Source organism: Pristiophorus japonicus, chromosome 2 (assembly GCF_044704955.1).
Source record: "Pristiophorus japonicus isolate sPriJap1 chromosome 2, sPriJap1.hap1, whole genome shotgun sequence".
Classification (NCBI taxonomy): domain Eukaryota; kingdom Metazoa; phylum Chordata; class Chondrichthyes; family Pristiophoridae; genus Pristiophorus; species Pristiophorus japonicus.
The window spans coordinates 130,490,701-130,503,250 of NC_091978.1; the positions used below are offsets into that span (position 1 = coordinate 130,490,701).

Here is a 12,550-nt window from a genome sequence, read left to right on the forward strand (position 1 = left end):
AAACGTTTCAAGGACACCCGCAAAGCCTCCTTGATAAAGTGCAACATCCCAACCAACACCTGGGAATCCCTGGCCGAAGATCGCCTTAAGTGGAGGAAGAGCATCCGGGAGGAAGCTGAGCACCTCGAGTCTCGTTGCCGAGAGCATGCCGAAAACAAGCGCAGGCAGCGGAAGGAGCATGCGGGAAACCAGACTCCCTCACCCATCCTTTCCTTCAATGACTGTCATTCCTGTATTGGACTGTACAGTTACCGGAGAACTCACTTTTAGAGTGGAAGCAAGTCTTCCTTGATTTCAAGGGACTGCCTATGATGATGATGATCTCATGGGCTAAGATCTGGGCCGACTTTTAGTCTTGGTATAAACAAATAATTGTACTCGGGCATAGCAAGCGAATCTTGAAATATGCTGGTGAATCAAACTTTTGCAAACGAGGAAGAGAACTGTAATAAACTTGAAGACCGGTGGGCTAGATTTTCCACTTAGCTGGCTATCGCCCAAAAAATGGGTGATGTTCCAGCCTTGGCGATGTGTTAGCCTTCATGATCGCTGGAACATTGCCCATTTTTAGGATTGTGACTTTCTGCTCAGCAATAGCCCAGAGATGTGAAATGGGCGAAGCGATAGCCCAGCGATGTGAAATGGGTCTAGCAATAAGCCCAGCGATGTGAAATGGGTCCAGCGATGTGAAACGGGCTCAGCGATTGCCCAGTGATGTGGAAGGCAAAGCTTCCCTAGCAACGGCCTTCTGCGCATGCGTTTTTTTTTGGTAAACAAGTTTTCCTGCATTTCGGGAGGTCAGGGGTCATCCACACATGCACAGAAGGCAAAGGGAGGAGGAGGGGGAGAGAGAGAGAGAGAGAGAGAGAGAGAGAGAGAGAGAGACAGACAGAGGGGATAGAGAGAGGAGGAGGAAAGCAGAGTGAGAGAAAGAGATAGGAAAGCAGAGCGAGAGAAAGATATGTACAAAAGAGATAAAAATAGATAAAAAGAGAAAATGTCATCATCAGTGATATGGGAGGGGCGGCGGGGGGGAAAACGGAGCGCAAAGCCTTTTTCTGACGAGGCTAACGAGGTTCGCATCCAGGAGGTGTACTCTTGGTAGGTCCAATTAATCCAGGGTGGGCATGGGAAATCTCCACCCCGGGTCTAGAGAAAGATTTGGGGCGAGATCGCGGACATCCATCTCCTCGGTGTCCCATGAGGCGAGGGGGTCCGACCAGTGCCAGAAGCACTGGAACAGCTTAGTTGCTTCGGCAAGAGTAAGTATAGATTTTATACTGTAATGATGCAATTTGTAATTATAATAGTAAATCTCCTGGATTGAATTTAAGCTCGTTATACTTACATATATATTCCCTGCTAAGATCTGGACAGGGCTATGAATCTGTGCCCTTTTTATGTCTCTCTGGCTGCTGTCACTTACACAGTGACCCAGCATGGACTGGGGGAGAGCTGTCCTTGCTCATTGTCTGCCCTGGGGCACTTTGGGACATTAGCTCCTGTCATTGCCGAGTTCAATGGAGATTGTAGTCGAGAGAGATGTATGTGTCAAGCTTTAGCTCCTAAACACGATCTTTGTTATAACCATGCAACAATTTTGGATACAAACTCTATTAGCATATAACGTTGGAAACTGTTGTCTTTCCATGATATTACCTAGTCAATTAGCTTATGCCATGCTCTTTTCACGTTTGCAGAGAAAGATACCTAACAACCGCTCTGAGCAGAGACGCACCAGAGGGGGCCCTGCTCAGGTGCAGCCACTGACCGACCTCGAGGAGCGTGCAGCGGCACTTATGGGGACCCACAGTTGCTCGGTCACCACCTGTGGTGTTGCAGAACCCTCCCAAGGGTCACGTGAGTAATGTGTCAAGCAGTGTTAAAGTAATGTAACGTCATTTAATTACAATATACGAATGATGTCATGTTATGCATGCCTCTGTGCTACTCTCAGGTTGACAACATAAGAACATAAGAAATAAGAGCAGGAGCAGGCCATCTGTCCCCTTTTCTATCCGTTCTCCATAAAACGTCACTCCCTTATCATTCTGTCTATCTCTAACTGCCTCTACATAGATGTACTACCATATGATACATTAATATGTAATGTCTCTGTCACATTTATTGTAGTAGTGCTGCTCCTCCTACGTATGCCAGCGCAGCGCAAGAATCCCTTCTGTTCTAATAAGCTCAATTGTGTTTTGCAGGTCACCCAGCCACAGAGATGCAAAGGGAGGCCACATTCTCACCTGCACTTGTCCCATTGCAGGTGTTCTTCACCATGGGTGGTGAAGAGAAGGAAGAGGGGGAGACCACCGACCCAGAGAAGGAAGGAGATGTTATGGAAACAGAGGAGGATATTCCTTGCATCCCTCTGACAGTTGAGCCTGCGGCCACTTTGTCGTTTTCGCCTGAAGAGGTAGCGGGACCAAGCGGCGTGCTGCAGACGACGCCAAGGCGTTTAATAGTGCACACACCGACCCCACGGAGGTCGGGTCAGCACACGCTTCCTCTGGCCGATCGGATTGAGGGCTTGACCAGACTGTGCGAGGATAGTGTCGCGATTAGTCACGAGCATCTCCAGGAGTTCGTGGTATTCACGAGAGACATGTCCCGGGTTTGCCAAGCGGAGATTTCGCAGCAGACCCTCATGGAGATGAGTGCGCAGACTGCCTCCATCGATGCCTTGCGGCATGCGTTGTGGGCGGGACACGGCACTAAACCCCAAGGTGCCGCCATCAGACACACCACGAGCACCAGCACACATGCGAGTCAGGAGGAAGCACTTCCTTCTGACTCGGAAGGTGATTCCCCAGCTTAGTCTTCCCCTCCTAACAGGCGATCGCGCCATCACCACCCCCTCCATGGCAGGAAGTCTTGCCATCGCCCGCTGCATGTCAGACTCGTTGTGCTATCCTGGGACCAAAATGGGGTGGGGTTAAGATACGGGGGGGGGGGGGGGGTACAGGATCTGGAGGGAAACGTGGCCACAGGTAGGGAGGGGGGTGTTTTATTGTTATTGTTCTTGTTTATTGTTCTTGTTTATTGTTGTTGGGTGATGGTTGGGGGGGAAGTTAACAGTTCAAAAAAAAATTAGTTACAATATTGTTAAATTAATAAAAACATTTATTGAATTTTACAATTGTTGTGCAGTGTCTTCTAATAACGCAAGTTAAGGTAAAACATGAATGCAACTGTTGTACAACAATGGCCAGGCCAAACCAGGCAAGGATGAAACGTAACTCAATGCAAATGCAACTGTTGTCTAACCGTAACTGTAACTGTGACTGTCCCCAATGTAAGTTCATGCAAAGCGTTCATTTATGAGCTGCTGACGCAACAGCTTTGCAGCCGTGTAACTCCCACGGGGTTTCTCCGGTCTTCTGGGGGATGGGGGAACCTTGGATTCATCACCAGGCTGATTGTCCTCTCCTAGGTCCTCACCAGCCTCCACCTCCTCCTCCTCATCTGCCTGTTCCACCTCCACTCCTTCCTGAGGTGGACCGGCAGCCCCATCTGACAATTGTTGTCCTCTCCTTAAAGCTGGGTTATGCAATATGCAGCACAGCACAATAAACTCAGTGACCTGGTCAGGATAGTACTGTAGGCTGCCTCCAGAATGGTCTAGGCATCTGAAGCGCTGCTTAAGCACTCCAATTGTCTTTGACGATATTGCATGTGAGCTGTGTGGCTTTCGTTGGAATGCTTCTTGGCTTCCGTCAGGGTTTATGCAGGGGGGGGTCATGAGCCAGCTGGCAAGGCCATATTCTTTATCCCCCAGCATCCAACCATGACCTTGTGGCTGTCACAGGTCAGAGACAGCGCTCTCATGCAGGATGTGCGCATTATGGATGCTGCCTGGAAATTTAGCATTAACTGCCATGATTATTTGGTTGTGGTTGACAACGAGCTGCACATTCAGGGAGTAGAATCCCTTTCGGTTACAAAACACCTCCGCGTTCTGTAAAGGTGCTTTCAGGGCGATGTGCGTGCAGTCTATTGCCCCCTGCACCTTGGGGAAGTTTGCTATTCGAGAAACCCAAAGCCCTCCCGGTTTGTGCCTCCCTGATTATTGAGAAGTTTATAAAGTCCATTCTACGAGCGTAAAGGGCTTCAGTCAAATGGAGCAATGTGTGGCGTGCTGAGAGATACCACAAATGTCGCCAGCTGAGGCCTGAAAGGAGCCTGATGGGCAGAAGGATAGTGCCGCAGTAACCTTTACCTCAATGGGCAGTGCGGTCCTGATGGTGCTGGTAGGCTGCAGATCCCCCTTGATGAGCTGGCATAGCTCATCGATGACCTCCTTTCGGAAACGCAGTCTCCTAAGACACGCGTTACCAGACAAGTTGAGGCAAGATTGCTTTTCCTTGTAAGTTCGTCGGCTGTGCATTCTCTTCCTCCGCATTAGTCTGCCACCTCTTCGATTGGCCCCTTCACTTAACTCAACTTCTGACGCCAGCATGTGAGCATTTACAAGTAATGGTAGAGAAGCTACAGGCTCCATCACGGTTACTATTATCACTATCACTGTTGTTATAAATGCCCTTTGTACTAAAAAAAATATAAATTATAAATATAAGTATAAATGTGAGTGGTTCTATCAGCAAAAAATCCCTTAAATAACTCACAAATTGTAAGCCCCTTGTTTAAGCAGCCTCCTCACTTCCTCCGACGTTCAAAATGGTGTCCATAGTGCCGAGTTCTGTGAGGAAGGCCAAGTAAAAGCTTTTCTCCTGCGATGTCCAGCGATCTTCTTGGCGAGCGATCAGACCGCCGATGTGTGGGTAATGTGCCGAATATTGCGCTGGGCGATGTGTGGGCGATCACCTCGGCGATGTGACACGAAAGTTGGGGCAGCAATTTTCCGGCCCAACTTTCCACTTTTGAAGCAAAATGGGTGATAGCCTGTCTTTTTGAGCGATATATGGGCACTAGCTTAGCGATTTGAAGTAGAAAGTCTAGCCCACAGATTGATGGCACAAGCAATTTAATACGCAGAAGTGTGATGCAATATATTTTGGCAGAATAACAAAAACTAGGAATTGGAATATATACACTCAATAGGAAGATGCTGAAGATGAACAGAGAGACCATAAATATGTAATTACCTGAAAGTGCAGCTATTTAAAGACATAAAAATAACATTTTGGGTTTTATAAACAGAGGTATAGGGTAAAGAAGGCTTGAAAACTTTGTGCAAAGCATTGGTAGTTTTGGCCACCCCATTCTACAATGGACAATGAAGCCATAGAGCATGTACAACACAGGTTCATCAGAATGATAGTAGTATGATTCCAAGGATGAGAAACAAGAATTATGAGGAGAAACTTGAGATACTAGGACTATTTCTACTAAAGCAGGGAAGGATTTTGATAGAGTAAATAGGGAAAGACTAGTTCATCTGGCTTGGGAGGCAGTGATGAGTGGCATCAACTAAAAATGGTTGCTAATAGAGTGAGGAGACATGCAAGGAGAAATTTCTTTATACAGGAGATTGTTGGGAGCATAAAATGTATTGCAATTGAGGCTGAAACCATTGCACCTTTTAAGGGGAAAAAAAATGATAAATATTTGGAGAAGAAGATACAAGGCTAGGGGGAGAGGAAGGCAGTAATATTAGTGTTAGATTGCTCGAGCAAAGAGCCAAGACTGCCACAAAGAGTTGAATGGCCTTCTGTGCTGTAAATTTCTATGGTTCTAAAAATACAATTGCAGAATTGGATTTGATGAAAAATGAGTGGAGATCCAACATTATTGATCTCTGTCCAAATTCCCATTTTATGCTCTGAGAACATGGTGCGTCGGCCTGACAATGGCGGCCCTCGCGTCAACCGGGCCGCCATCATGCATCCCGACATGCCGTTTTGGGAGCCGGGCCGCTGGCCCGGTCGAGCGCAACCCTGGTGACCCAGTGGCTAGCCACCAAAGGCCCTGCAGATTGCGCAGTGGCCCTCCCTTTTAAATGAAGGAGAAGGGCGTTGTAGCGCTGGCCTCTTGAACGTTTGTGGTGATAGTGCTCCCACGATGTAGGGAATTACTGGATATTGACCAAGCAACAATGAAGGAATGGTAATACATGTCCAGGTCAAGATGATATATGACTTGGAGAGGAACTTGGAATATGATGTTCCCATGATCCAATTGGAAAATTGGATGTGGAACGTCTCAGATATTTGAATTTCGAAAGCTCAAAGATGACCTGTGAAACCCCATCAGTGCCTTGGGGGCCTTAGAAAATCAGGGTGCAAATTTGTACTAATTACAACCTTTACAAATAATCAAAACAACTTAAGTGCCTGATGTGCCATCGCCACTAATCCACCAAAATTCATCGGGTCAAGGGATGGAATCATGAAAAGTAGGATTGGAGGCCAGTATTCCTCTACTACCACAACATATCATCCTTTATTTACACCAGGTTCCTTGCAGGCCAAGTGTCTTATAGGCTGGCTCAGCGAGGTCTGCACCATTTTCCAGGAAATTCCACCAGTCCCCTGTCAGAATAATAGCAGGAGACCAGCAAAACCCCCGAGGACTTTTGGCCCCCTGTGTGTTTTTTACAAGGTATATGCTACTATGAATGCCCTATAATGTGGCAAGGGATAAGAAAAAGACAATTAGTGGCTCAAAATTAGTTAATGTATAGGCCAATACTACTGTTAATAATCAGACAGGTGGTGCAATTTGAACATGTTAAGCATTCGTATACTAATATCACAAGTGATCATTTCTCAGCTAACGCTCATAAAATATTTACACTTAGAGATACATATTAAATCTTAGACATGCAGTTAATGTGTTTTTTCTTTTATAAATACACAAGATAATCTGGCTTTTGAACAACATAAAGGATACAACATTACAACTTACTTTTGCTAGATATTCCTTGATTGCAAGTAAGTATGTTCTGTTTCTGTCCAAGTACTGCCCCTGTATCTTCACCGAGTCTACAACAATCCTGTTCCCTGGTTCTGCACTTGGATCAAATCCAAACTCTAATCCTGCCACTTGAGGGAACCTTTAAAATACGAAACCTAAATGAAGTTTCAAATATTGAAGTAGATTTTATTAAGATATTTAGTTAACTTTATAATTTTAATTGTTTGTCAAATTTAATATTAAATTATTCAATGTACATGTTCTATTTCAACATTTAGATCAAGCCATTCTAGATGGATTAGAACAAAGAATCTACATATATTCAGTTGGCATTATCCTTATTGGGTAATACTTTAAAGGAATGTATAAATAAATATCTGAATCCAATGCAGACACATTGCAGTTCCATTATAAAGGTGAATAAATATTTTAAAATCAAATATTGGAATGCGAGCCAGGTTAAAATTGATATACTTATTTATTCATTCTGGCCAACTGTCCATGTCATTGCTCACAGTGAATCAGGCGATATGCTAAATTGTGACAACTGAAGTATATTAAATGAAGTGAGACAGGAAATAGGTATGATGCTTGCATGAAGTGTGTGCTATATGGGATAACTATAGGAGCCAATTATCATTTATTTCTGTCCAGGACAGGAGAAGGAAGACACTCAATGAATACTGAACCTGTCCATCCCAAGATATTAACACAACCGGAGGCACCCCGGCACAAACCTGCTGCCTGGCTGGACCTTGGACCTGTAAAACTGATGCACATTTGAGCACAGCTGCAGTCCTGCGGCCATGTATCGGGCCTCCGAGATCGGCCTCCTTTCTTATACAAATGTCTTCGGCCTGCCCCTAGGAGCCCCACTGATACTCTGATTGGAGCTGATACAATGGCAGGCCATGGTGCCACATTTCACCGTGTATCTCTGCAACAGGAAAATTAGACAGGAAGCTGGGAATGACCCTGCTCACACCATTTACATTGGTCAGATATGTGCCCATCTCTCTCAGCTCAGTTTGAATCCTTCCAATCTGGTTTCCACCCTTCCACAGCACTGAAACAGCCCTAACAAAGTTTTTAAAAATTTGTTCATGGAATGTGGACATCGCTGACAAGGCCAGCATTTATTGCCCATCCATAATTGCCGTTGAGAAGGTGGTGGTGAGCCTCCTTGAACCGTTGCAATCCGTGTGGTGAAGGTACTCCCACAGTGCTGTTAGGGAGGGAGTTCCAAGATTTTGATCCAGCAACGATAAAGGAATGGCAAAATACTTCCAAGTCAGGATGGTATGTGATTTGGAGGGGATCTTGAGGTGGTGGTGTTCCCATGTGCCTGCTGCCCTTGTCCTTCCAGGTGGTAGAGGTCATGGTTTGCGAGGTGCTTCTAAAGTCACAAATTATAATCTTTGTAGCTGCAATAAGAAGCTCTCTGCATCTTTTGATATGGTCAATCTCTTCATATTATCCAGCTTGATGGGACTGTAGTTGACTGGTTTCACTCTTGTATATCAAAGCATATTCAATACATCCCTACCAATGGATTCTCTTCCCACCCTACGCTGTCACTTTGTAGTCTTCAAAGATTCATCCTTTGTTCACTCTTCTTCCTTGTGTACATACTGCCTCTTGATGAGATCACCCGCAAACATGAAGTCAGCTTCTAGATGTAAACATAGAAACATAGAAAATAGGTGCAGGAGTAGGCCATTCGGCCCTTCGAGCCTGCACCACCATTCAATATGATCATGGCTGATCATGCAACTTTAGTATCCCATTCCTGCTTTCTCTCCATACCCCTTGATCCCTTTAGCTGTAAGGGCCACATCTAACTCTCTTTTGAATATATCTAACGAACTGGCCTCAACAACTTTCTGTGGTAGAGAATTCCACAGGTTTACAATTCTCTGAGTGAAGCAGTTTCTCCTCATCTCGGTCCTAAATGGCTTACCCCTTATCCTTAGATTGTGACCCCTGGTTCTGGACTTCCCCAACATCGGGAACATTCTTCCTGCATCTAACCTGTCCAATCCCATCAGAATTTTATAGGTTTCTATGAGATTCCCCCTCATTCTTTTAAATTCCAGTGAATATAAGCCTAATCGATCCAGTCTTTCTTCATGTCAGTCCTGTCATTCCGGGGAATCAGTCTGGTGAACCTTCGCTGCACTCCCTCAATAGCAAGAATGTCCTTACTCAGATTAGGAGACTGTACACAATATTCAAGGTGTGGCCTCGCCAAGGCCCTTTACAACTGCAGTAATACCTCCCTGCTTCTATACTCAAATCCTCTCGCTATGAAGGCCAACATGTCATTTGCCTTCTTCACCGCCTGCTGTACCTGCATGCCAACTTTCAATGACTGATGTACCATGACACCCAGGTCTCGTTGTATCTCCACTTTTACTAATCTGTCACCGTTCAGATAATATTCTGCCTACCTGTTTTTGCCACCAAAGTGGATAACCTCACATTTATCTACATTATACTGCATCCGCCATGCATTTGTCCACTCACCTAACCTGTCCAAGTCACCTTGCAGCCTCTTAGCATCCTCCTCACAGCTCACACTGCCACTCAGCCTAGTGTCATCTGCAGATATTACATTCAGTTCCTTTGTCTAAATCATTAATGTATGTTGTAAATAACTGGGATCCCTGCATTGAACCTTGTTGTACCCCACTAGTCACTGCCTGCCATTCTGAAAAGGACCCGTTTATTCCTACTCTTTGCTTCCTGTCTGCCAACCACTTTTCTACCTACGTCAATACATTAACCCCAATACCATGTGCTTTGATTTTGCACACCAATCTCTTGTGTGGGACCTTGTCAAAAGCCTTTTGAAGGTCCAAATACACCACATCCACTGGTTCTCCCTTGTCCACTCTACTAGTTACATTCTCAAAGAATTCTAGAAGATTTGTCAAGCATGATTTCCCCTTCATAAATCCATGCTGACTTGGACCGATCCTGTCACTGCTTTCCAAATGCGCTGCTATTGGCACCCAGCTCTATCTCTCCACTACCTCTCAGTCCCTCCACTACTTCTGTACTGTCCAACCACTAGTCTGACATCCAGTCTTCTATGAAATGCAATTTTCTCCAGATAAACATTAGGAAGACCATCAGTCCCTACCACAAATTCTGTACCCTTGTCGTCGACTCCATCCACCTTCCCTGTCAATAGCTCAGGTTGAATTAGACTATTCATAACCGTGGAATCCAAGTCAACCCCAAGCTAGGAGTCAGACGGATATCTTCATCATCAGATACTGTCTACTTCCATCTGTGTCACACTGCCCAACATCCATGGCTTTGTCACTTCTGGACCAGATAATTCAAATGCTCCCCTGGCCTCCTATCCTCTACCCTCCATAAACTTCAACTGATGTATGACTCTACTGCCTATCCTGCATCAACAGCAGCAATGAATATTTAATTCAACAGAATTCCTAAAAAATGTTATGAAAAAAAGGCAGCCATTTAGAACCATAGACTCACACAGGCTGTACCTGTGCCAGCTCTTTGAAACAGCTATCCAATTAGTCCCACTTTCCTTTTCAAGTATATATTCAATTCCCTTTTGAAAGTTACTACTGAATATGCTTTCACCCACCCTTTCAGGCAGTGCATTCAAGATCATAACTCACTGTGCTAAAAAAAATTCTCATCTTAATTCTTGTTCTTTTACCAATTATTTAATGGCAATAGAATCGGTAATTTAAAGCGGTGGTAATAGGCTTCAAATTAATTAATTAATTAATTAAAAGTAGAAAATGGCGTTGGGATCCTCCTGAAAGTTAATTAATTAGAAGAACCACAGAATATCATGAGGAATTGGCTGAGCACATTAATCAATTAAATGAAAGCAAAAAATGCTGCTGTGATCCACCTATGAACCACAAAATGCTTTCAAGCATCCAATAATGAATTGAATAACACCACAAAATATTGTTGGGAGTGGGTTGCGCTTCCAACAAACTAATTTTAAAAACTGCCTTTGGAAATAAATTTATGAATTAAAAGCAGCCTTTGACCCTTGAGACAAAGAAGCAGCATCAAGGAAAGATTATATCCAGAAAAATAGCACACTGCATTTTAATTTATTGTGTCATTTGTTTAGGAAAGCTAGCTCAAGAAAGATTTAGGAGACAAGTGCAGGACCAGCTGGCAGATCCAAAGCAGCAGTGAAGTTGACAGAGGCAGTTGGTCTCATGGATGGTCTCCATTTTAAAAACAAAAATCCATTAGCACTTTGTACTTGGTATTGGATATGAGGGTGGAGGAGGCAGGGCAAAGGGGTTCGAGGAACTGATTAGTCATGCGTGTCGTTCTGCACTATGATCCCTGGTGTAACGTATTCTATGCAGCAGCTCCATTAATTGCTCCTTCACTTGTATCCTTTATTGCCGTTCCCACTATCAAATCCTTCAATCTGCTATATATACATGATGTGTTAATGTAGAGTCCTCCTCAGCCGTCTTCTTCGAGGAGCTCCTCCCGGAGTCACAGTGCAGATTTCGTCCCGTACGGGGCACAACGGACATGATTTTTGCATTGCGACAGATTCAGGAAAAATGCAGGGAATAGCTCCAGCCCTTATACATGGCCTTCTTCGACCTTACAAAGGCCTTTGACACTGTCAACCGCGAGGGTCCTCCTGTTTTGGATGCTCCCAAAAGTTCGTCATCATCCTCCGCCTGCTCCACAACGACATGCAGGCCGTGATCCTTACCAATGGATGCATCACAGACCCAATCCACGTCCGGACCGGAGTCAAACAGGGCTGCGTCATCGCCCCAACCCTCTTCTCAATCTTCCTCGCCACCATGCTCCACCTCACAGTCAACAAGCTCCCAGTTGGAGTGGAACTAAACTACAGAACCAGTAGGAACTTGTTCAACCTTCGCCGTCTCCAGGCCAGGTCCCAGGCCACCCCAACCTCTGTCGTCGAGTTACAGTATGCGGACGACGCCTGCGCACATAGAGGCTGAACTCCAGGACGTAGGTATTTACTGAGGCATACGAAAGCATGAGCCTTACGCTAAACGTCCGTAAAACAAAGGTCCTCCACCAGCCTGTCCTCGCCGCACAGCACTGCCTCCCAGTCATCAAGATCCATGGCACAGCTCTGGATAACTTGGACTGCTTCCCATATCTCGGGAGCCTCCAATCAACAAGAGCAGGCATTGACGACAAGATCCAACACTGCCTCCAGTGAGACAGCGCCGCCTTCGGAAGTGTGTTTGAAGACCAGGCCCTCAAAACTGCCACCAAGCTCATGGTCTTCAGGGCTGTAGTAATACCCGCCCTCCTGAATGCCTCAGAGACATGGACCATGTACAGTAGACACCTCAAGTCGCTGGAGAAATACCACCAACGATGACTCCGCAAGATCCTACAAATCCCCTGGGAGGACAGACGCACCAACATTAGCATCCTCGACCAGGCCAACATCCCCAGCATTGAAGCACTGACCACACTTGATCAGCTCCGTTGGGCAAGCCACATAGTTCACATGCTAGACACGAGACTCCTAAAGCAAGTGCTCGACTTGGAACTCCTTCACGGCAAACGAGCCAAAGACTGGGCAGCAGAAGCGTTACAAGGACACCCTGAAAGCCTCCCTGATACAGTGCGACATTCCCACTGACACCTG

The 12,550-nt window shown here is 45.5% G+C and overlaps 1 protein-coding gene across 3 annotated transcripts in view; it reads right to left on the reverse strand.

The window, feature by feature from the left end:
• Window positions 1–12,550, reverse strand: part of LOC139232264 (trifunctional nucleotide phosphoesterase protein YfkN-like) — a 118,471-nt gene that overhangs the window by 17,891 nt on the left and 88,030 nt on the right. For all 3 annotated transcript variants that reach the window (XM_070862562.1, XM_070862563.1, XM_070862564.1), the window contains one exon: window positions 6,874–7,021. In XM_070862562.1, the coding sequence (XP_070718663.1) occupies window positions 6,874–7,021 (148 nt within the window). The remainder of the gene's footprint in view (window positions 1–6,873; window positions 7,022–12,550) is intronic.